Source organism: Lonchura striata, chromosome 3, assembly GCF_046129695.1.
Source record: "Lonchura striata isolate bLonStr1 chromosome 3, bLonStr1.mat, whole genome shotgun sequence".
Taxonomy (NCBI): domain Eukaryota; kingdom Metazoa; phylum Chordata; class Aves; order Passeriformes; family Estrildidae; genus Lonchura; species Lonchura striata.
In genome coordinates this window covers 112,557,392-112,583,171 of record NC_134605.1, presented here as the reverse complement: position 1 = coordinate 112,583,171, position 25,780 = coordinate 112,557,392, and the positions used below count along the sequence as shown (strand labels likewise).

Sequence of the window (25,780 nt, the reverse complement as noted above, 5' to 3'; positions counted from 1 at the left end):
TTCCCAAAAAGTTCCCCAAAATGCCCCAAAGGATTTCCAAAAATTCACTAAAAAATCCCAAAAAATTCCCAAAAAATTCTCAATAAATCCCAAAAAAATCCCTAAAGATTCCCAAAGAATTCCCCAAATTTCCTAAAGATTCCCAAAGAATTCCACAGAAATTCCCCAAAATTTCTCCCAAAATCCCCCCAAAAAATTCCAAAAAATCCCCCAAAATTTTCCAACCCCAAAACCCCCAAAATCTCTGGAATTTTTCACAATTTTCCCAGATTTTCCCCAAATTTTTCCAATTTTTCCCCAATTTTCCCAAAATTTTCCCTTTCCCCATTTCCCAGCAATCCCCACCAAAAACCCCAAAAATTTGGGAATTTTTTCCCATTTTCCCCCAAATTTTCCAGGAATTCCCTCCCAGAATCCCCAAAATCTCTGGAATTTTTCCCAATTCTCCAAATTTTCCCAATTTTTCCCATTTTCCCCCATTTTTTTCCCCAAAAATTCCCAATTTTCCCGATTTTTTTCCCATTTTTTCCCAATTTTCCCACCCAGAACCCCCAAAATCTCGGGAATTCTTCCCCAATTTTCCAATTTTTTCCCCATTTTTTCCCATTTTTTCCCAATTTTCCCCCAAATTTCTGGAATTTTTTCCCCATTTCCCGGCAATCCTCATCCCAAAAAATCCCCCAAATTTGGGATTTTTTTCCTTTTTTCCCCCATTTCCCCCCAAATTTTCCACGAATTCCCTCCCAGAACCCCCAAAATATTCGGAATTTTTTTCCAGATTTTCCAAAATTTTCCCCATTTTTTTTCCCATTTTTTCCCCAATTTTTCCACCCAAAATCTTTGGATTTTTTTACCAATTTCCCCAAATTTCTCCAATTTTTCCCAATTTTCCCACCCAGAACCCCCAACATCTCTGGAATTCTTTCCCAATTTTCTCCAATTTTTCCCATTTCTTCCCAATTTTTTCCAAATTTTTCCCCAATTTTTTTCCCCAATTTTTTTCCCATTTCCCCCCAATTTTTCCCCAATTTTTTCCCAATTTTTCCCCAATTTTTTCCCAATTTTTCACCAATTTTTTTCCCAATTTTTCCCCAATTTTTTTCCCAATTTTTCCCATTTTTCCCCAAATTTTCCCAAATTCCCCCAATTTTCCGGGAATTTTCCCCATTTCCCATCAATCCCCACCCAAAACCCCCCAAAATTTGGGATTTTTCCCCATTTTTCCCCATTTTCCCATTCCCGGCTCCGCTCCAGCTTTTCCAGCCGCCGCTGGAATTGCGAAATTCCCAAAAAAACCCAAAATCTCGTCCCGGTTTTTTTGGTTTCCGGGAATTCCGCGGCCGCCGCGAGCTCCGAGCCCAAAAATCCCCAAAATTCCCCAAAAATCCCCAAAATTCCCCAAAATTCCCCAAAAAGGCGCGGCGGGAAGCGGCTCCGGCATGGTGAGGAAATTCCCGCGCGGCTTCTCCCGAATTTTTTTGGGAATTTCGGGAAATTTTGGGAAAATCCAACCCCGCCCCCAGCCCGCGGCTCTCGGCCGCTCCAAAGGTCAAAAATTCCCAATTTTTGGGGTTTTTTGGGAATTTTCCCAGGGGTTTTGGGAGATTTTGGGGATTTTTTGGGAATTTTGGGGGTTTGGGATTTTTGGGAATTTGGGATTTGGGAATTTGGGAATCCCAAAAGGGAAAATTCCCGGGAAAGGGTAAAAAAAAATCCGAATTTTGGGGATTTTTTTTCCAATTTTTTAGGAATATTTTTCCCTCTTTTTTGGGATTTTTGGGTTTTAGGGATTTGGGGTTTTGGGAATTTTGGGATTTTTGGGAATCCCAAAAGGGAAAATCCCCGGGAAAAGGTTGAAAATTCCCGAATTTTTGGATTTTTTGGGGATTTATTTTTCCCCAATTTTTTAGGATTTTTTTCCCTCTTTTTTGGGGATTTTTGGGGTTTAGGGATTTGGGTTTTTGGGACTTTTGGGATTCGGGTATTTTTGGGAATTTTGGGAGTTGGGAATTCGGGATTTTTGGGAATTTTGGGGAAATTCCCGGAAAATCCAACCCCGCCCCCAGCCCGCGGCTCTCGGCCGCTCCAAAGGTCAAAAATTCCCAATTTTTGGGTTTTTTTGGGAATTTTCCCAGGGTTTTTGGGAGATTTTGGGGATTTTTTGGAATTTTGGGGGTTCGGGATTTTTGGGATGTTGGAATTTGGGAATTTGGGAATCCCAAAAGGGAAAATTCCCGGGAAAATGTTAAAAAATTCTGAATTTTGGGGATTTTTTTCCGGTTTTTTGGGGGGGATTTTTTGGGTTTGGGGGATTTTGGCAGTTTTGGATTTTTGGGAATTTTGGGGAATCTCAAAAGGGAAAATTCCTGGGAAAAGGTGGAAAATTCCCTGAATTTTGGGGGTTTGGGGATTTTTTGGGAATTTTTTTCCCGTTTTTTTGGGGAATTTTGGGGGTTCGGGATTTTGGGAATTTGGGAATCCCAAAAGGGAAAATTCCTGGGAAAAGGTAAAAAAAATCCAAATTTTGGGGGTTTTTTTTCCCAGTTTTTTTGGGGGGGATTTTTCCCATTTCTGGGGAGATTTTGTGGTTTGGGGGGAATTCAGGAATTTGGGAATTTTGGGAGAATTTTTGGGAATCTCAAAAGGGAAAATCCCTGGGAAAAGGTGGAAAACTCCCGAATTTTGGGGGATATTTTTCCAGGGAAATTTGGGATTTGGGAATTTGGGGAATTGGAGTTTTTGGAATTGGGGATTTTTTTGGGGAAATTTGGAATTTCGGGGGATTTGGGAATTTTGGGGGTTTGAGATTTGGGACGATCCCAAATTCCCCGGGACGATCCCGGATCCCTTGGGCTGATCCCCCGGGCTGATCCCGGATTTCCCAGGACGATCCCAAATTCCCCGGGCTGATCCCCTGGGCTGATCCCAAATTCCCCGGGCTGATCCCAAATTCCCCGGGACGATCCCGGATCCCCCGGGCTGATCCCGGGTTTCCCGGGCTGATCCCGGATTTCCCGGGACGATCCCAGATTTCCCGGGCTGATCCCCTGGGCTGATCCCAAATTCCCCGGGCTGATCCCAAATCCCCCGGGCCGATCCCAGATTTCCCGGGCTGATCCCGGGTTTCCCGGGCTGATCCCGGATTTCCCGGGACGATCCCAAATTTCCCGGGCTGATCCCCTGGGCTGATCCCAAATTCCCCGGGCTGATCCCAAATTCCCCGGGACGATCCCGGATCCCCCGGGCTGATCCCGGGTTTCCCGGGCTGATCCCAAATCCCCCGGGCCGATCCCAGATTTCCCGGGCTGATCCCGGGTTTCCCGGGCTGATCCCGGATTTCCCGGGACGATCCTGGATCCCCTGGGCTGATCCCGGATTTCCCGGGACGATCCTGGATCCCCTGGGCTGATCCCGGATTTCCCGGGCTGATCCCAAATTCCCCGGGCTGATCCCAAATTCCCCGGGCTGATCCCGGATTTCCCGGGCTGATCCCAAATTCCCTGGGACGATCCCGGATCCCCTGGGTTGATCCCAAATTTCCCGGGCTGATCCCGGATTTCCCACAGACTGATCCCGGATTTCCCGGGCTGATCCCGGATCTCCCGGGCTGATCCCGGATCCCCTGGGTTGATCCCAAATTTCCCGGGCTGATCCCGGATTTCCCGGGCTGATCCCGGGTTGATCCCAAATCCCCCGGGATGATCCCAGGTTTCCCGGGCTGATCCCGGATTTCCCGGGCTGATCCCAGATTTCCCAGGACGATCCCAAATTCCCCTGGGACGATCCCAAATCCCCCGGGCTGATCCCCTGTGCTGATCCCGGATTTCCCGGGCTGATCCCGGATTTCCCGGGCTGATCCCAAATCCCCCGGGCTGATCCCAAATCCCCCGGGCTGATCCCGGGTTTCCCGGGCTGATCCCAGATTTCCCGGGCTGATCCCGGATTTCCCGCAGGCCGATCCCGGGTTTCCCGGGCTGATCCTGGGTTTTCCGCAGGCCGATCCCGGGTTTCCCGGGCTGATCCCCTGGGCTGATCCCGGATTTCCCGGGCTGATCCTGGATTTCCCGGGCTGATCCCGGGTTTCCCGGGCTGATCCCGGGTTTCCCGGGTTGATCCCGGGTTTCCCGGGCTGATCCCGGATTTTCCGCAGGCCGATCCCGGGTTTCCCGGGCAGCTCCGGGGCCGCTCCGGGTTCCGGTTCCGGAACTGGGCCGGCACCCATGGGTGCAGCCCCGAGCTCTTCTTCCAGCCCCGCGACCTCCGGGAGCTGCGCCAGGTGAGCAAACCCCGGGAACATCCCGGGAAAATCACGGGAAAATCCTGGAAAAATCCTGGGAAAATCCTGGAAAAATCCCGGGAAATCCCGGGAACATCCCGGAAAAATCCCAGAAAAATCCTGGGAAAATCCTGGAAAAATCCCAGGAAAATCCTGGGAAAATCCTGGGAAAATCCCAGAAAAATCCAGGGAAAATCCCAGGAAAATCCCGGGAAAATCCTGGGAAAATCCCAGAAAAATCCCAGGAAAATCCCGGGAAAATCCTGGGAAAATCCCAGAAAAATCCCAGGAAAATCCTGGGAAAATCCCAGAAAAATCCAGGGAAAATCCCGGAAAAATCCCGGGAAAATCGCAGAAAAATCCCAGAAAAATCCTGGGAAAATCCCGGAAAAATCCCAGAAAAATCCCAGGAAAATCCCAGGAAAATCCCGGAAAAATCCCAGAAAAATCCAGGGAAAATCCCAGAAAAATCCAGGGAAAATCCCCAGAAAATCCCAGAAAAATCCCAGAAAAATCCTGGGAAAATCCCGGGAAAATCCCAGAAAAATCCTGGGAAAATCCCAGAAAAATCCCAGAAAAATCCTGGGAAAATCCCGGGAAAATCCCAGAAAAATCCTGGGAAAATCCCAGAAAAATCCCGGGAAAATCCCAGGAAAATCCCAGTTAATCCTTGGGAAATCCTGGGAAAATCCTGGGGAAATCCCAGAAAATCCCAGAAAATCCCGGGAAATCCCAGGAAAATTCTGGAATTCCGGCCGGAGCGGCGGGAAAGGGAATGGGAGGGGGAGGGGTGATCCCGAGGGGGTTTTGGGAATTCCCAGGGAATTTGGGGTTTTTTGGGATAATTCCAATGTTTTGTGTGGGGCTTTTTGGGATATTCCCGGATTTTGGGATGGGTTTTTTGGGACATTCCCGATGTTTCAGGAGGGGTTTTTTTGGGACAATTCCCGATGTTTTTGGGCTGTTTTTTGGGGTAATTCCCGATATTTTTGGGCTGTTTTTTGGGGTAATTCCCGATGTTTTTGGGCTGTTTTTTGGGATAATTCCCAATGTTTTGGGGCTGTTTTTTGGGACAATTCCCAATGTTTCAGGATGGGTTTTATTGGGATAATTCCCAATGTTTTGGGGCTGTTTTTTTGGGACAATTCCCGATGTTTTTGGGCTGTTTTTTGGGGTAATTCCCGATATTTTTGGGCTGTGTTTTGGGATAATTCCCGATGTTTTGGGGCTGTTTTTTTGGGGTAATTCCCGATGTTTTTGGGCTGTTTTTCTGGGGTAATTCCCGATGTTTTTGGCTGTTTTTTGGGCTGGTTTTTTTGGGATAATTCCCGATGTTTTTGGGCTGGTTTTTTTGGGGTAATTCCCGATGTTTTTGGCTGTTTTTTGGGGGTAATTCCCGATGTTTCAGGATGGGTTTTTTTGGGATAATTCCCGATGTTTTTGGGCTGTTTTTTTGGGGTAATTCCCGATGTTTTTGGCTGTTTTTCTGGGGTAATTCCCGATGTTTCTGGGCTGTTTTTTGGGGCAATTCCCGATGTTTTTGGCTGTTTTTGGTGCCGCTGGGGCAGATCCTGGCGCTGGCGCAGCAGCGGGGGAAGCGCGTGAAGGTGGTCGGGGGCGGCCACTCGCCCTCGGACATCGCCTGCTCCGACGGCTTCCTCATCCACATGGGCCACATGAACCGCGTCCTGCAGGTCAGCCCCGAATCCCAAAAAAAACACGGAAAAAATGAAAAAAAAAAGCGAAGGAATCGGTGAAAATTCGCCCGAAATAGGGGAAAAAACAACCCAGAAAATTCCACCAAAAATTCAAAAAAAATCCCCCCCAAAATCACCCAAAAAATTCAAAATAATGAACCGCGTCCTGCAGGTCAGCCCCGGAGCTTCCCCAAAATCCAAAAAATGCAAAAAATTAAAAAAAAAAGTGAAGGAATCGGTGAAAATTCACCCAAAATAGGGAAAAAAACAATGCAGAAAATTCCACCAAAAATTAAAAAAAAATCACCCAAAAATTCAAAATAATGAACCGCGTCCTGCATGTCAGCCCCGCAGCTGCCCCAGAATCCCAAAAAAACACGGAAAAAATGAAAAAAAAAAGCGAAGGAATCGGTGAAAATTCGCCCGAAATAGGGGAAAAAACAACCACAAAATTCCACCAAAAATTAAAAAAAAAATTCCCCCAAAATCACCCAAAAAATTCAAAATAATGAACCGCGTCCTGCAGGTCAGCCCCGCAGCTTCCCCAAAATCCCCAAAAAACGCGTAAAAACAAAAAAAAAAGCGAAGGAATTGGTAAAAATTCACCCAAAATATATTAAAAAAAACATCAGAAAATTCCACCAAAATTTTTTTTTAAATAACCCAAAAATTCCCAAAAAAATCAACAAAAAATCCCCCAAAATCCCCCCAAAATTCCACAAAATAATTACAAAAATTTTTTAAATCACCGGAAAAAAAAAAAAAAACCACAAAAAATTGCCCAAAATCACCACAGATCACCAAAAAAAATCCCCAAAAAATCCCCCAAATTCGCCAAAAATTGCCACAAAAATTCCACCAAAATATCACCCCAAATCACTCAAAAATGCCCCAAAAAATCACCAAAATCACCCAAAAATTCCCCCCCAAATTCCCCGAAAATCACCAAAAAATTCAAAACAATGAACGGGGTCCTGCAGGTCAGCACGGGAATGTTTCGGAAAATCAAAAAAAAAAAAAGTGAAGGAATCGGTAAAAATTCACCCAAAATATAAAAAAAATTTAAAAAAAAATTCCAAAAATTCCCCCCAAAAAAGCACCAAAAATTCCCAAAAAAAGCAACAAAAAAATCCCCCCAAAGTCCCCCCAAATTCCACAAAATAATCATCAAAAAATTTTAAAAATCACCAAAAAAAAATCACCAAAAATGCCCCCCAAAATCACCGCAGATCACAAAAAAAAATCCCCAAAACATCCCGAAAAAATCCCCCAAATTTGCCAAAAATATCCACAAAAATTCCCCCAAAAAATCACCAAAAATCACCGGAAAATTCCTCAAAAAGTCACCAAAAAATTCACCCAAAATATTAAAAAAATCATCAAAATATCGCGGCAGAAAATCCCCCCAAAATTCGAAAAATTTCCCCAAAAAAGCACCAAAAATTCCCCCAAAAAAATCAACAAAACAATCCCTACAAAAAGTCCACAAAAAGTCCCCAAAAATTCCCTAAAAAGTCCCTGGAAAATTCCCAAAAATTTCCCAAAAAGTCCAAAAAATTCCCAAATTTTTCCAGGTGGACAAGGAGAAGCTGCAGGTGACAGTGGAAAAAATCCCCCAAAAATCCAAATAAATTCCCCAAAATCATCCGAAAATCACCAATAAATTCCCAAAAAATTCCCAAAAAATTCCCAAAAATTCCCAAAAATTCCCCAAATCCCCGAATTATTCCAGGTGGACAAGGAGAAGCTGCAGGTGACGGTGGAAAAAATTCCCCAAAAATCCAAATAAATTCCCAAAAATCATCAAAAAATCACCGAAAAATTCCCAAAAATTCCCAAAAATTCCCAAAAATTCCCCAAATCCCCGAATTATTCCAGGTGGACAAGGAGAAGCTGCAGGTGACGGTGGAAAAAATCCCCCAAAAATCCAAATAAATTCCCCAAAATCATCCGAAAATCACCAAAAAATTCCCAAAAAATTCCCAAAAAATCTCAAAAATTCCCAAAAATTCCCCAAATGTCTCCAGGTGGACAAGGAGAATCTGCAGGTGACGGTGGAAAAAATCCCCCAAAAATCCAAATAAATTCCCCAAAATCATCAAAAAATCACCCAAAAATCCCCAAAAATCCCCAAAAATCCCCAAAAATTCCCCAAAATTCCCAAAATTCCCAAAAATTCCCCAATTTTGGCAGGTGGACAAGGAGAAGCTGCAGGTGACGGTGGAGGGCGGAATTCTCCTCTCGGAGCTGCACCGGGAGCTCGACAAGCACGGCCTGGCCCTGCCGAAGTGAGCGGGAATTCGGGATCGGGATTTGGGATTGGGGTTTGGGATTTGGGAATTGGGATTTGGGATTTGGGATTTGGGGTTTTCGGGATTTGGGATTTGGGATTTGGGAATTGGGATTTGGGATTTGGGAATTGGGGTTTTTGGGGTTTTTGGGGTTTGGGATTTGGGATTTGGGGTTTTTGGGGTTTTTGGGGTTTGGGGTTTGGGATTTTTGGGATTTGGGATTTGGGATTTGGGATTTGGGGTTTGGGATTTGGGATTTGGGGTTTGGGGTTTGGGGTTTGGGGTTTGGGATTTGGGGTTTGGGATTTGGGGTTTGGGGTTTGGGGTTTGGGATTTGGGGTTTGGGGTTTGGGGTTTGGGATTTGGGGTTTTTGGGGTTTTTGGGGTTTGGGGTTTGGGATTTTTGGGATTTGGGATTTGGGATTTGGGGTTTTTTGGGATTTGGGGTTTGGGATTTGGGGTTTGGGGTTTGGGATTTTTGGGATTTTAGATTTGGGGTTTGGGATTTTCGGGGTTTGGGATTTGGGGTTTGGGATTTGGGATTTGGGGTTTTTTGGGATTTGGGGTTTGGGATTTTAGATTTGGGGTTTGGGATTTTTGGGATTTTAGATTTGGGGTTTGGGATTTTCGGGGTTTGGGATTTGGGGTTTTTGGGATTTGGGGTTTGGGATTTTCGGGGTTTGGGATTTGGGGTTTTTGGGATTTGGGGTTTGGGAATTCTCATCCCGAATTTCCCGTCCCAGTTTAGGCGCCGTGTCCGATGTGACGGCGGCCGGAGTCATCGGCACCGGCACCCACAACACCGGCATCCGGCACGGCATCCTGCCCACCCAGGTGCAATCCCGGGAATTCCGGGAATTTTGGGAGTTCCGGGAATTCCGGGAATCCAGACACGCCCCCCACTCCCAAATCCACTAAAAAATCCCACCGAAAATCCCAAAAAACCCCAAAAATCCCCAAAAAACCACAACATCGACATCCAGCATGACATCCTGCCCACCCAGGTGCAATCCCGGGAATTCTGGGAATTCCGGGAATTTCAGGAATCCAGACACGCCCCCTGCTCCCAAATCCACTAAAAAATCCCACCGAAAATCCCAAAAAACCCCAAAAATCCCCAAAAAACCACAACACCGACATCCAGCATGACCACCCAGGTGCAATTCCAGGAATTTTGGGAATTCAGGGAATTCTGGGAATTTCGGGAATCCAGACACACCCCCCGCTCCCAAATCCACCAAAATATCCCACCAAAAATCCCTAAAAAATCCCACCAAAAACCCCTAAAAAATCCCACCAAAAACCCCTAAAAAACCCCAAAAAAACCCCTAAAAAAATCCCCAAAAAACCCCTAAAAAATCCTTTAAAAAAATCCCCAAAAAAACCCCTAAAAAACCCCAAAAAAACCCCTAAAAAAATCCCCAAAAAAACCTAAAAAATCCTTTAAAAAATCCCCAAAAAACCCCTAAAAAATCCTCAAAAAAACCCTAAAAAATCCCCCAAAAAACCCTAAAAAATCCCTAAAAATCCCCAAAAAATCCCCAAAAAACCCCTAAAAAACCCCTAAAAATCCCCAAAAAACCCCTAAAAAATCCCCAAAAAACCCCTAAAAAACCCCTAAAAAACCCCTAAAAAATCTCTCAAAAACCCCTAAAATACCCCTAAAAAATCCCCAAAAAACCCCTAAAAAAATCCCCGAAAAAACCCTAAAAAATCCTTAAAAAAATCCCCCAAAAACCCCTAAAAATTCCCCAAAAATCCCCCCGGACACCCCGAATCACTGACCGAGGCCGCAATCCCCTTTCCGGGCAGGTGGTGGCGCTGTCGCTGCTGCTGGCCTCGGGCCGCGTGCTGCGCTGCTCGGCCACCGGCGCCGGCGGTGACAACGGTGACAACGGTGACAATGGTGACAATGGTGACAACGGTGACAATGATGATGGTGATGGTGACAATGATGGTGACAATGATGATGATGATGGTGACGATGATGATGATGGTGACGATGATGATGATGGTGCCGCGGCGTCGCTGCTGTTCGGGGCGGCGCGGCTGCACCTGGGCGCGCTGGGCGTGGTGCTGAGCGTCACCTTCCAGTGCGTGCCCGCCTTCCGACTGCGGGAGATCGCCTTCCCCTCCACCCTCACACAGGTACCCACGGATCCGCAATTCCCGGGATTCTGGGAAAAACACGGAATTTAGGTGGGGATTTACATGGGAATCGCCACAGGAATGCAGGGAAAATTCCTGGAATTCTCTCGGGAATGGGGGAGAATTCCCAAGCTTCCGCCTCAGGGAGATCGCCTTCCCCTCCACCCTCACCCAGGTACCCGGATTGATCGGGAATTCCCGGAATTTCTGCCGGAATTCTGGGGGAAAACGCAGAATTTAGGTGGGGATTTACATGGGAATCGCCTGAGGATTGCAGGGAAAATTCCTGGAATTCTCTCAGGAATGGGGGAGAATTCCCGGGATTCTGCCTCCAGGGTGTGGCCTTCCCCTCCACCCTCACCCAGGTACCCACGGATCGGGAATTCCCGGGATTCTGGGGGGAAAACACGGAATTTAGGTGGGGATTTACACGGGAATCGCCACAGGAATGCAGGGAAAATTCCTACAGGGAAAATTCCTGGAATTCTCTCAGGAATTGGGGAGAATTCCCGGGATTCCGCCTCAGGGAGATCACCTTCCCCTCCACGCTCACCCAGGTACCCGGATTGATCGGGAATTCCCGGAATTTCTGCCAGAATTCTGGGGGAAAACACGGAATTTAGGTGGGGATTTTGGCAGGAATTTAGGCGGGAATTTACGCGAAAATGGGGGGAAAATTGAGGGAATTTTCTGCAATTTTACTGGGAATTTCATCAGGAATTTCCTCAGGAATTTCCTCAAGAATCAGGAAAAATCTCTCAGAGTTTCCTCAGGAATGCCAGGGAAATTCCTGGCATTTTCCGGAATTTTCCTGGGAATTTCGTCAGGAATATTACCAGGAATCTCCTCAGGAATGCCGGGAAAATTCCTGGAATTCTCTGGAATTTTCTCAGGAATTTTCTCAGGAATTTCCTCAAGAATCAGGAAAAACTTTCAGAGTTTCCTGAGGAACGCCAGAAAAAATCCTGGAATTTTCTCAGGAATTTTTTCAGGAATTTTCTCAGGAATTTCCTCAGGAATTTCCTCAAGAGTCAGGAAAAGCTTTCAGAATTTCCTCAGGAATGCCGGGAAAATTCCTGGAATTTTCCTGGGAATTTTGTCAGGAATTTCCTCAGGAATTCCCTCAAGAATCAGGAAAAAACTCCCGGAATTTCCTCAGGAATGCCGGAAAAATCCCTGGAATTTTTCCCAGTAATTTTCTCAGAAATTTCCTCCGGAATCAGGAAAAAACTCTGGGAATTTCCTTGGGAATAAGGAAAAGTTTCCCGGAATTTTCTCAGGAATTTTCTCGGGAATTTCCTCAGGAATCAGGGAAAAACTCTGGGAATTTTCTCAGGAATGTGGGGAAAATTCCTGGAATTCCTGCTGGGAATTTTTCCTGGGAATAATTTCCTGGGAATATTTTCTGGGAATCATTTCTTGGGAATTTTTTTGTGGGAATAATTTCTATTTTAATATTTTTGGGAATATTTCCTGGGAATATTTCTTAGGGATATTTTTGAGGAATATTTTCTGGGAATAATTTTCTGCCAATTTTTTCTGGGAATTTTTTTGGTGATTTTTTTTCTGGGAATAATTTCCCTGGAATGTTTATTATGGAATAATTCCTATTTTCACTTTTTTGGGAATATTTTCTGGGAATAATTCCTGGGAATAATTTCCTGGGAATATTTCCTGGGAATAATTTTTTTGGGGAATAATTTCCTGAGAATTTTTTCTAGGATTTTTCCTGGGAATATTTCCAGGGAATAATTCCTATTTTAACTTTTTTTGGGAATATCTTCTGGGAATAATTTCCTAGGAATTTTTCCCGGGAATATTTCCAGGGAATAATTCCTATTTTAACTTTTTTTGGGGAATATCTTCTGGGAATAATTTCCTGGGAATTTTTTCCGGGAATATTTCCAGGGAATATTTCTTAGGGATATTTTTGAGGAATATTTTCTGGGAATAATTTCCCGGGAATTTTTTTCTGGGAATTTTTTCCTGGGAATTTTTTTGGGGGATTTTTTCCAGGTGCTGGATCAGCTGGAGGAGCACCTGCAGAATTCCGAATTTTTCCGCTTCCTGTGGTTCCCGCACACCGAGAACGTCCGGATCATCTACCAGGACCCCACCACCCAGGCACGGATCCCAACATTCCCGGAATTCCCGAAATTCCCAGTTCCCGGAATCCCAAAAATCCCAGGATTCTCCGAGATCCCAAAATTCCAGGGTTGGGAATTCCGGGATTTTGGGAATGGGCTCCGGGAATTCCGGGAATTTTCAATATCCAAAGCAGGGATCCCAACATTCCCAGAATTCCCAACATTCCCGGAATTCCCAACATTCTCAGAATTCCCAACATTCCCAGTTCCCGGAATCCCAAAACTTCCAGGATTTTCCGAGATCCCAAAATTCCAGGGCTGGGAATTCCGGGAGTTTGGGAATGGGCTCCGGGAATTCCGGGAATTTTTTGAGTTCTTGGAATTCCAGGGAGGGATTTTGGGGTGGGAGGAAGAATTTTGGGGAGGGATCCCGAAAATTCCCAGAATTTCCAATTTCCCGGAATTCCAGGGAGGGATTTTGGATTGGGAATTTCGGGATTTTGGGAATGGGCTCCGGGAATTCCTGAAATTCTTTAAAATCTCATAAAATTCCCTAAAATCCCTGGGAAAAATCCTAAAATTCCCTGAAATCCAGAAAAATCCCTAAAATTCCCTAAAATCTCTAAAGTTCCTGAAATCTCTCTGAATTCCCTAAATTCCCAGAAATGCCTCAAATCCCGAAAAAATCACTGAAATCCACGAAATTCCATGAAATCACTAAAATCCTTGAAATCCCGGAATTCCCTAAAAAAAATCCCGGAATTCCCTAAAATAGCCGGAATCCTTAAAATTCCATAAAATTCCCTAAAATTCCCTAAAATCCCTAGGAAAAAAAATCCCTAAAATTCCCTGAGATCCCGAAAAAAAAATTCCCTAAAATTCCCCAAATCCCTGAAATCCCCCCAAAAAATTCCTGAAATCCCTGAAAAAATTCCCTGAAATTCCAAAAAAAAAAATTCCCTAAAATCCCTGAAATTCCCTAAAATCCATAAGAAAAAAAATCACTAAAATCCCTAAAATTCCATTAAATCCCTGGGAAAATCCCTGAAAAAAAATCCCTGAAATGCAAAAATAATTCCCTGAAATTCCAAAAAAATCATCCCTGAAATTCCCTAAAATAAAAAAAAAAATCCCTAAATTCCCTTTAAAAAAATCCCAAAAATTCACTAAAATCCCTGAAAAAATCTGTGAAATGCTAAAAAAAATCCCTGAAATTCCAAAAAAAAATCCCTGGAAAAAAAAAATCATCCCTGAAATTCCCTAAAATATTCCCTAAATTCCATTTTTAAAATCCCAAAAATTCCCTAAAATCCCGAAAATTCCCTAAAATCCCTGAAAAAAATCCCTGAAATGCTAAAAAAAAATCCCTAAAATTAAAAAAAAAAAAATTCCTGAAATTCTCTAAAATCCCTAAAAAAAATTCCCTAAATTCCCTTTTAAAAAATCCCCAAAATTCCCTAAATTCCCGGAAATGCGGGAAAACATTCCCGGAATTCCCGGATTTCCAGGCTCCGTGCTCCTCGTCCAGCTGGTTCTGGGATTACGCTGTGGGATATCACCTCCTGCAGTTCCTGCTCTGGATCAGGTGGGATTCGGGATTTGGGATTTGGGATTCGGGATTTTTGGGATTTGGGATTTGGGATTTGGGGTTTGGGATTTTTGGGATTTGGGGTTTGGGATTTGGGATTTGGGATTTGGGATTTGGGATTTGGGGTTTGGGGTTTGGGATTTGGGATTTGGGATTTGGGATTCGGGATTTGGGGTTTTTGGGATTTGGGATTTGGGATTTGGGATTCGGGATTTGGGGTTTGGGATTTGGGATTTTTGGGATTTGGGATTTGGGATTTTTGGGATTACAATTGGTTTTGGATTGGGATTGGGATTGGGATCAGGACCTGGATCTGGATCAGGATCAGATTCGGAATTTGGATCAGGATCGGGATCAGGGTCAGTGTCAGGATTGAGATGGGATCGGGATCGGGATCGGGATCGGGATCGGGATCGGGATCGGGATTAGGATGGGATCGGGATCGGGATCGGGACTGGGGCCGGGATTGGGATTGGAATCAGGATCAGGATCAGAATTGGGATTGGGATTTGGGATTGGAACGGGATTTGGGATTGGAACGGGATGGGGATGGGGATGGGATCAGGATCAGGATGAGGACTGGGATAGAATCAGGACTGGGATGGGGATTGGGATTGGGTCAGGTTTGGGATCGGGATTGAGATCGGGATTGAGATTGGGATTGGGATCAGGATTGGGAACTGGATTGGAATTGGGATCAGGATCAGGACAGGGATCAGAATCGGGATTTAGATCAGGATCAGGATTGGGATCAGGATTGGAATTGGGATCAGGATCAGGATCGGGATCGGGATTCAGATCCAGATTGGGATTAGGATGGGACTGGGACCTGGATCTGGATCTGGATCTGGATCTGGATCCGGATCTGGATAGGGACTGGGATCGGAATTGGGATTGGGGTCAGGATTAGGATGGGATTCGGATTGGGATGGGGATTGGGATCAGGATTGGGATGGAATGGAGATCAGCATCGGGGCTGGGATCAGGATCAGGATTGGGATCCGGATCGGGATCAGGATTGGGACTGGGATTGGGATCGGGATCAGGATTGGGATCAGGATCAGGATCAGGATCGGGATCAGGATTGGGACTGGGATTGGGATCAGGATTGGGATTTGGGATTGGGATCAGGATGGATATCAGGATTCAAATTGGGATCTGGATTGGGATCGGGATCAGGATTGGGTTGGGATCAAGATTGGGATGGATTGGGATGGGGATTGGGATTGGGATCAGGATTGTGATGGGATCAGGACTGGGATGGATTGGGATTGGGATCAGGATTAAAATGGGATTGGGATCAGGATTGGGATGGGATTGGGATCGGGATTGGGATGGGATCAGGATTGGGATGGATTGGAATTGGGATCGGAATCGGGATCGGGATCGGAATAATCGCGGAACGTGCCGGGATTCCCTTCCCATGAAAACCCCTCGCCAACATTCCCAGAATTCCCGGATCCTTTCCCGGCCGTCGCCGCTCCCTTCCCCCACCTCGCGGGGATTTTCCAGGATGGAAATTCCGTCTGAATTCCCGATTTTTCCCGGCAGCACCTTCTTTCCCAGGATGGTGGTTTGGATCAACCGGATTTTCTTCCGGCTCCTCTTCAGCTCCCGCACGGAGAACGTCGACCAGAGCCACCGGATCTTCAACTACGAGTGCCGCTTCCGGCAGCACGTCCAGGACTGGGCCATCCCCATGTAATTCCCGAATTTCCCATCCATTCCCATGGAATTCCCGAATTTCCAATCCATTCCCGTGGGAATTCCCAGATCCCGGTCCAGGACTGGGCCATCCCCATGGAATTCCCGAATTTTGGATCCATACCCATGTAATTCCCGAATTTCCGATCCATTCCCATAGGAATTCCCAGATCCCGGTCCAGGACTGGGCCATCCCCATGTAATTCCCGAATTTCCGATCCATTCCCATGGGAATTCCCGAATTTCCGATCCATTCCCACAGGAATTCCCAAATTTCCAATCCATTCCCATAGGAATTCCTAGATCCCAGTCCAGGACTGGGCCATCCCCATGGAATTCCCAAATTTCCCATCCATTCCCGTGGGAATTCCCAGATCCCAGTCCAGGACTGGGCCATCCCCATGGAATTCCCGAATTTTGGATCCATTCCCACGGGAATTCCCAAATTTCCAATCCATTCCCATGGGAATTCCCAGATCGCGGTCCAGGGTTGGGCCACCCCCATGTAATTCCCGAATTTCCCATCCATTCCCATGGAATTCCCAAATTTCCAATCCATTCCCACGGGAATTCCCAGATCCCGGTCCAGGATCCATTCCCATGGGAATTCCCAGATCCCAGTCCAGGACTGGGCCATCCCCACGGAATTCCCGAATTTTGGATCCATTCCCACGGGAATTCCCAAATTTCCAATCCATTCCCGTAGGAATTCCCAGATCCCGGTCCAGGACTGGGCCATCCCCATGGAATTCCCGAATTCCGTGGGCATGGAGATCCCTGCAGATCCCAATCCCATTCCAAATCCCGGATCCATCTGATCCCACAGGAGGAACATTCCAGAACATTCCCAGGAATTCCCTGGGCCTGCAGATCCCAACCCCAGGATCCCAACCCCTGGGCAGAACATTCCAGAAAATTCCTGGGAATTCCCTGGACATGGAGATTCCTGCAGATCCCAAATCCTGGGATCCCAAAACCCTGAGCAGAACATTCCAGAAAATTCCTGAGAATTCCCTGGACATGGAGATCCCAATTCCAGGATCCCAACCCCACGGGAAGAACATTCCAGGACATTCCCAGGAATTCCCTGGACATGGAGATCCCAACCCCGGGATCCCAACCCCTGGGCAGAACATTCCAGAACATTCCCAGGAATTCCCTGGGCATGGAGATCCCAACCCTGGGATCCCAACCCCACGGGGAGATCATTCCAGAACATTCCTGGGAATTCCCTGGACATGGAGATCCCAACCCCGTGATCCCAAGCCCTGGGCAGAACATTCCAGAACATTCCAGGGAATTCCCTGGGAGGAGATCCCTGCAGATCTCAATCCCGGGATCCCAAACCCCACGGGAAGATCATTCCCGGACATTCCCGGGAATTCCATGGGAGGAGATCCCAATCCCCAGATCCCAAACCCCACGGGAAGATCATTCCCGGACATTCCCGGGAATTCCATGGGAGGAGATCCCTGCGGATCCCAATCCCGGGATCCCAAACCCCTGGACAGAACATTCCAGAACATTCCCGGGAATTCCATGGGAGGAGATCCCTGCAGATCCCAATCCCGGGATCCCAAACCCCACGGGAAGATCATTCCCGGACATTCCCGGGAATTCCGTGCCGCTGAGCGGGGTTTTTCCGGGCGCAGCGGGAAGACGCGGGAGGCGCTGCTGGAGCTGAAGGCGGAGCTGGATCGGAATCCCGGGATCGGCGCGCACTTCCCGGTGGAGATCCGCTTTTCCCGGCGGGACGAGATCCCGCTGAGCCCGTGCTTCCGGCGGGACAGCTGCTACATCAACGTGCTCATGTACCGGTGAGAGCCCGGCCCGGATCCATGGGAATGTTCCTGACCGGAATATCGGCATGGGATCCCTGCAGATCCCGGATCCATGGGAATGTTCCCACCAGGAATATTGACATGGGATCCCGGATCCATGGGAACCTTCCCGACCGGAATATTGGCATGGGATCCCGGATCCATGGGAACGATCCCACAGGGAATATTGACATGGGATCCCGGATCCATGGGAACGATCCCGACCGGAATATTGACATGGGAATCCCGGATCCATGGGAACATTCCCGCTGGGAATATTGACATGGGATCCCGGATCCATGGGAACGATCCCGACCGGAATATTGGCATGGGATCCCGGATCCATGGGAACGATCCCGACCGGAATATTGGCATGGGAATGCCGGATCCATGGGAATGTTCCCGTCCGGAATATTGCCATGGGAATGCCGGATCCATGGACACTGTTCCCGTCCGGAATATTGGCATGGGGATCCCTGCAGATCCTGGATCCATGGGAACATTCCTGACCGGAATATTGACATGGGAATCTCAGATTCATGGGAACCTTCCCACCCGGAATATTGGCATGGGAATCTCGGATTCATGGGAACCTTCCCACCCGGAATATTGGCATGGGAATCTCGGATTCATGGGAACATTCCCACTGGGAATATTGCCATGGGAATGCCGGATCCATGGGAGCATTCCTGCCGGGAATATTAACATGGGAATGCCAGATCCATGGGAACATTCCCGCCTGGAATATTGCCATTGGAATGCCGGATCCATGGGAACCTTCCCACAGGGAATATTGACATGGGAATCCCTGCAGATCCTGGATCCATGGGAACATTCCCGCCTGGAATATTGCCATGGGAATGCCGGATCCATGGGAACCTTCCCACAGGGAATATTGACATGGGAATCCCTGCAGATCCCGGATCCATGGGAACATTCCTGACCAGAATATTGACATGGGAATCCCGGATCCATGGGAACATTCCCACAGGGAATATTGACACGGGATCCCGGATCCATGGGAAAACGTTAGTATGAGGATTGGAAGGAGGGTGGAGGATGTTGATTGTATTTGGATCGGTCACATGGCTAGGGCTATATATATGGATAATATTATGCATTCTAAACCGAGGAGGGCGGAGATTAGGTGGGTGCGGTGGAAGGCTATACCTAGGCTGCTTAAGGTGAAGGCTGAGTAGAAACTTAGGTGGAGGTAGGACATGAAGAAAGTTATAGGTTTAAGCTATAATCTGTTGAGTCGAAATCAACTGTCTTGGTTAGCCTAACTTTCTGTTATTCCGCTCATTCTAGTCCTCCTTGGGTTCATTCGTATACGAGCCCTAGTGTTAGTAAGAGGATTAGTGTGGAGGCTCATATTAGGGTGGTGGTGGGGGATTGAAGTTGGATTGCTCATGGTAGGGGGAGTAGTAGGGCGATTTCTAGGTCGAATAGTAGGAATAGGATGGCTACTAGGAAGAAGCGGATTGAGAATGGTAAGCGGGCGGATCCTAGGGGGTCGAATCCGCATTCGTATGGGGATAGTTTTTCTGAGTCTGGGTTAATTTGGGCTAATCAGAAGTTTAGGGTGGTTAGGATAATGCTTAGGGATGTGGGTAGGATGAATACGAATATGATTATGTTTATTACTCTTCTCTGGGTTTAAACCAGATTTTAAGGATTGGAAGTCGATTGTAATTAATATACTAGAAGAGTAAGATCCTCATCAGTAGATAGAGATATATAGGAATAATCAGACGACGTCTACGAAGTGTCAGTACCATGCTGCTGCTTCGAAGCCGAAATGATGGTTTGGTGTGAAATGGTATTTGATTAGGCGCGCTAGGCATACGAGGAGGAATGTGGATCCGATGATTACGTGAAGGCCGTGGAATCCGGTAGCTACAAAGAAGGTTGAGCCGTATACTCCGTCGGCGATGGAGAAGGGGGCTTCGTAGTATTCTATGGCTTGGAGGGCGGTGAAATAGAATCCTAGGAGGACTGTTAGGGTTAGGGCGTGGATTGCTTGTTTTTTCGGTTGGCTTCTGTGATGCTATGATGGGCTCATGTTACGGTGACTCCTGAGGCTAGAAGAATAGCGGTGTTTAGGAGTGGTACGTCTATGGGGTTTAATGGTTTGATTCCTACGGGTGGTCATTGTCCTCCTAGTTCTGGGGTGGGGGCTAAGCTTGAGTGGAAGAAGGCTCAGAAGAATCCTAGGGGTGTGGTGGCCTTGGAATGTGCTTTCTCGTACGATATCTCGTCATCATTGGAATATGACTAGTATGGTGGAGAGTAGACCTATAATTAGAAGCTGAGGTGAGTTATAGTGGAATCATATTGTTAGTCCTGAAGTGGTTAGTAGAGCGGCGGCTGCTCCTAGGATAGGTCATGGGCTGGGGTCGACTATGTGATAGGAATGTGCTTGGTGGGCCATTGGGTTTAGATATTTTCTTGAAGGTAGAGGCTTAGTAGAAGTACAAAGACGTAGGCTTGGATTATTGCTACTGCTACTTCTAGGATTGTTAGTAGGAATAGTACTAGCAGGGTTAGTAGGGAGACTGCTGGTATTGTTGTAGATAGGGTTATTGTGGCTGTTGAGATGAGTTGAATCAGTAGGTGCCCTGCTGTTAGGTTTGCTGTTAGTCGTACTCCTAGAGCTAGTGGTCGGATGAGTAGGCTTGTTGTTTCGATTAGGATGAGGGCTGGGATTAGTGGTGTTGGGGTCCCTTCTGGCAGTAGGTGTCCTAGGGAAGCAGAGGGTTGACTTCGTAGCCCTGTCAGGAGCGTGGCAAGTCATAGGGGAAAGGCTAGTGCGAGGTTTATTGATAGCTGGGTGGTTGGGGTGAATGTATATGGTAGTAGCCCAAGTAGGTTAATGAGGAGTAGGAAGATTATTAGGGATGTTAGGATTAGAGCTCATTTATGTCCTTTTTTATTTAGCGGGGTTATTAGTTGTTTTGTAATTAGGTTGATGAACCATAGTTGGAGGGTTGATAGTCGGTTGGTGATTCATCGGTTGTCTATGGAGGGTAGGAGTAGAGCTGGGAATGTTATTGAGATGAGGATTAGTGGGATTCCCAGGAGGGATGGGTTGGGAATTGGTCGAAGAAGCTTAGGTTCATGGTCAGGTTCATGGTCAGGTACTTGGTGCAGTATGGGTTTTGCTAGATGGGGGGTTAGGTGATACGAATGTTAGGACTTTGGGTTGGATAATCATGGAAAAGGTTAATCATGAAATAATCATGATAAAAAGCCAGGGGTTTGGGTTTAGTTGAGGCATACCATCAAGGAGGGATGTAGCCCTCTTTCTTTAGCTTAAAAGGCTAATGCGTTCAGATCCATGGGAACGTTCCCGCCGGGAATATTGACATGGGATCCCGGATCCATGGGAACGTTCCCGCCGGGAATATTGACATGGGATCCCGGATCCATGGGAACCTTCCCACCCGGAATATTGGCATGGGATCCCGGATCCATGGGAACGATCCCGACCGGAATATTGACATGGGATCCCGGATCCATGGGAACGATCCCAACCGGAATATTGACATGGGATCCCGGATCCATGGGAACGATCCCGACTGGAATATTGGCATGGGATCCCGGATCCATGGGAACGATCCCAACCGGAATATTGACATGGGAATCCCGGATCCATGGGAACGTTCCCGCCCGGAATATTGACATGGGGATCCCTGCAGATCCCGGATCCATGGGAACGTTCCCGACCGGAATATTGGCATGGGAATGCCGGATCCATGGGAATGTTCCCAACCGGAATATTGGCATGGGGATCCCGGATCCATGGGAACACCGTTCCTGCCGGGAATATTGCCATGGGACTCTCGGATCCATGGGAACGATCCCGCCGGGAATATTGCCATGGGAATCTCGGATTCATGGGAACGTTCCCACAGGGAATATTGCCATAGGGATCCCTGCAGATCCCGGATCCATGGGAACATTCCCGCCTGGAATATTGCCATGGGAATCCCAGATCCATGGGGACACTGTTCCCGTCCGGAATATTGACATGGGAATGCCGGATCCATGGGAACATTCCCGCCTGGAATATTGCCATGGGAATCTTGGATCCATGGGAACATTCCCACCCGGAATATTGCCATGGAATCCCAGATCCATGGGAACCTTCCCACCGGGAATATTGACATGGGAATGCCGGATCCATGGGAACGATCCCTACCGGAATATTGACATGGGAATCTCGGATTCATGGGGACACTGTTCCCACCGGGAATATTGACATGGGATCCCGGATCCATGGGAACGTTCCCACCCGGAATATTGCCATGGAATTCCAGATCCATGGGGACACCATTCCCACCGGGAATATTGACATGGGAATGCCAGATCCATGGGGACACCGTTCCCACCGGGAATTTTGCCATGGGATCCTTGCAGATCCCAATCCCGGGATCCCAAATCCATGGGAAGAGGAGACCCCATTCCCACCGGCAATATTTCCATGGAGATCCTTCTAGATTCCAATCCCAGGGTCTCGAAATCCATGGAAACGTTCCCGCCGGGAATATTGCCATGGAGATCCTTCTAGATCCCAAACCCGGGATCCCGAATCCATCCCTTTTCCATGATCCTGAATTCCGGGGGCCGGATCCCAGGATCTGCCTGATTCCCAATCCCAAGATCCCAAATTCCTGGGGCTGGATCCGGGGCTCCGTCTGATTCCCAAATTCCTGGGGCTGGATCCGGGGCTCCGTCTGATTCCCAAATTCCTGGGGCTGGATCCGGGGCTCCGGCTGATTCCCAATCCCAATATCCCGAATTCCCGGCGTTGATCCTGGTCCAATCCCCCATCCTGAATCCCAGAATTCCGGAGGCCCCAATCCCGGGGTCGGATCCTGGGGTTGGATCCCAATCCGATCCCCGGTACCGGAATTCCGGGAATTCCCGGGGCCGATCCCTGATCCCGGAATTCCGGGAATTCCCGGGGCCGATCCCTGATCCCGGAATTCCGGGAATTCCCGTCAGGCCGTACGGGCGGGAGGCGCCGCGGAGCCGCTACTGGAGCATCTACGAGGGAATCATGAGGAAGCACGGAGGGAGACCCCACTGGGCCAAGGTAGCCAAAAAAACGGGAATTAGCCCGGGAAAACGGGAATTATCCGGGGAAAACGGGAATTATCCGGGGAAAACGGGAATTATCCGGGGAAAACGGGAATTATCCCGGGAAAACGGGAATTATTCGGGGAAAACGGGAATTATCCCGGGAAAACGGGAATTATCCGGGGAACACGGGAATAATCCGGGGAAAACGGGAATTATCCGGGGAAAATGGGAATTATCCCCGGAAAACGGGAATTATCTGGGGAAAATGGGAATTATCCCGGGAAAACAGGAATTATCCGGGGAAAATGGGAATTAGCTGGGGAAAACGGGAATTATCTAGGAAAAAGGGAATTATCTGGGGAAAACAGGAATTATCTAGGAAAAATGGGAATCATCCCCGGGGAAAATGGGAATCAGCCCGGGAAAACGGGAATCCTGCAGGGAAAAATGGGAATTATCTAGGAAAAACGGGAATTATCTGGGGAAAACGGGAATTAGCTCCGGGAAAACGGGAATTATCCGGGAAAACGGGAATTATCCAGGGAAAATGGGAATTATCCGGGAAAACGGGAATTATCCCGGGAAAACGGGAATTATCCGGGGAAAATGGGAATCGTCCCGGGAAAATGGGAATTATCCGGGAAAACGGGAATTATCCCGGGAAAACGGGAATTATCCCCGGAAAACGGGAATTAGCCGGGGAAAACGGGAATTAGCCGGGGAAAACGGGAATTATCCCCGGGAAAACGGGAATTATCCCCGGAAAACGGGAATTAGCCGGGGAAAACGGGAATTAGCCGGGGAAAACGGGAATTATCCCCGGGAAAACGGGAATTATCCCCGGGAAAACGGGAATTAGCCGGGGAAAACGGGAATTATCCCAGGAAAATGGGAATTATCCAGGGAAAAACAGGAATTATCCGGGAAAAATGGGAATTATCCAGGGAAAAATGGGAATTATCCAGGGAAAAATGGGAATTATCCAGGGAAAAATGGGAAATTTTTATGGCAAAATGGGAATTTTGCATGGGAAGATGGGGATTTTCCATGGAATTCTAAAAGGGAAAAATGGGATTTTTAATGGAAAAAAAAATGGATTTTTAATGGAAAAATTTGGGAATGGGGGGAAATGGGGGGAAATTGGGAATTTTTAATGAGGGAGAAATGGGAAAACATGGGATTTTTAATTTTTAAAAAATGGTGAAAAATGGGGGGAAATGGGAAAAATTGGGATTTTAAATGGGAAAAAATGGAAAAAATGGGATTTTTAATGGGAAAAATGGGATTTTTAATGGGAAAAATGGGATTTTTAATGGGGAAAAAAGGGATTTTTAATGGGAAGAAAAATGGGATTTTTAATGGAAAAATTGGGGGGAAATGGGAAGAAATGGGATTTTTAATGGGGAAAAAAATGGGATTTTTAATGGGGAAAAAAAAGGGATTTTTAATGGGAAGAAAAATGGGATTTTTAATGGGAATAAAATTGGGATTTTTAATGGGAAAAAAATTAGGATTTTTAATGGGAAATAATGGGATTTTTAATTGAAAAAATTGGGATTTTTAATGGGAAAAAATGGGATTTTTAATAGGGAAAAAATGGGATTTTTAATGGGGAAAAATGGGATTTTTAGTGGGAAAAAATGGGATTTTTAATGTGAAAAATTGGGATTTTTAATGGGAAAAAAATATGGGATTTTTAATGGGAAAATTGGGATTTCTAGTGGGGAAAAAGTGGGATTTCTAGTGGCATAAAAATGGGATTTTTAATGGGAAGAAAAATGGGATTTTTAATGGGAAAAAATTGGGATTTTTAATGGGAAAATTGGGATTTTTAATGGTAAAAAATGGGATTTTTAATGGTAAAAATTGGGATTTTTAATGGGAAAAAATTGGGATTTTTAATGGGATTTTTAATGGGAAAATTGGGATTTTTAATGGGAAAAAATTGGGATTTTTAATGGGATTTTTAATGGGAAATAATAGGATTTTTAATTGAAAAAATTGGGATTTTTAATGGGAAAAAATGGGATTTTTAATGGGGAAAAAATGGGATTTTTAATGGGGAAAAAATGGGATTTTTAATGGGGAAAAAATGGGATTTTTAATGGAAAAATTGGGCAGAAATGGGAAGAAATGGGATTTTTAATGGGAAAAAAAAGGATTTTTAATGGGAAAATTGGGATTTTTAGTGGGAAAAAATGGGATTTTTAATGGGAAATAATGGGATTTTTAATTGAAAAAATTGGGATTTTTAGTGGGAAAAAATGGGATTTTTAATGGGAAAAAAATATGGGATTTTTAATGGGAAAAAAATATGGGATTTTTAATGGGAAAATTGGGATTTCTAGTGGGGAAAAAATGGGATTTCTAGTGGCAAAAAAATGGGATTTTTAATGGGAAGAAAAATGGGATTTTTAATGGTAAAAAATGGGATTTTTAATGGGAAAATTGGGATTTTTAATGGGAAAAAATTGGGATTTTTAATGGGATTTTTAATGGGAAAATTGGGATTTTTAATGGGAAAAAATGGGATTTTTAATGGGGAAAAAATGGGATTTTTAATGGGGAAAAAATGGGATTTTTAATGGGATTTTTAATGGGAAAAAAATTGGAATTTTTAATGGGAAAATTGGGATTTTTAATGGGAAAAAATTGGGATTTTTAATGGGATTTTTAGTGATAAAATTGGGATTTTTAATGGGAAAATTGGGATTTTTAATGGGAAAATTGGGATTTTTAATGGGAAACTTGGGATTTTTAATGGGAAACTCGGGCGGAAGTTGGGATTTGAAGAGCGGGTGAACCCCGGGAATCATCGGGAATTTGGGGTGATTTTTGGGAATTCCGTCAGGCGCACAGCTGCGGGCGGCGCGAGCTGCGGGAAATGTTCCCGAATTTCGGATCCTTCTGCGCCCTGAGGCGGCGCCTCGACCCCGGCGGCACCTTCCTCAACGCCTACCTGGAGAGAGTCTTCTTTTAACCAAAACCGCGGGATTTCAACCCAAATCCCTGTCCCGGGAACACCCAGCTCTTCTTTTAACCAAAACCGCGGGATTTTAACCCAAATCCCCATCCTGGGAA

At 46.2% G+C, this 25,780-nt stretch overlaps 1 protein-coding gene and 1 pseudogene across 2 annotated transcripts; one reads left to right on the top strand and one right to left on the bottom strand.

The window, feature by feature from the left end:
• Positions 1-1,318: 1,318 nt before the first annotated feature.
• On the top strand, positions 1,319-25,780 carry LOC110477408 (L-gulonolactone oxidase). The gene is made up of 12 exons (XM_077782486.1): positions 1,319-1,442; positions 4,151-4,276; positions 5,845-5,970; positions 8,167-8,261; positions 9,008-9,098; positions 10,077-10,412; positions 12,429-12,536; positions 14,008-14,084; positions 15,639-15,788; positions 17,444-17,608; positions 22,622-22,712; positions 25,551-25,780. Exons 1-12 carry the CDS (start codon positions 1,440-1,442, stop codon positions 25,677-25,679), a joined length of 1,497 nt encoding a protein of 498 aa, XP_077638612.1. The 5' UTR covers positions 1,319-1,439; the 3' UTR covers positions 25,680-25,780.
• Positions 19,324-20,936, bottom strand: LOC144246081 (cytochrome c oxidase subunit 3 pseudogene; annotated as a pseudogene). The gene has a single exon (XR_013339768.1). The product of XR_013339768.1 is annotated as a cytochrome c oxidase subunit 3 pseudogene (transcript).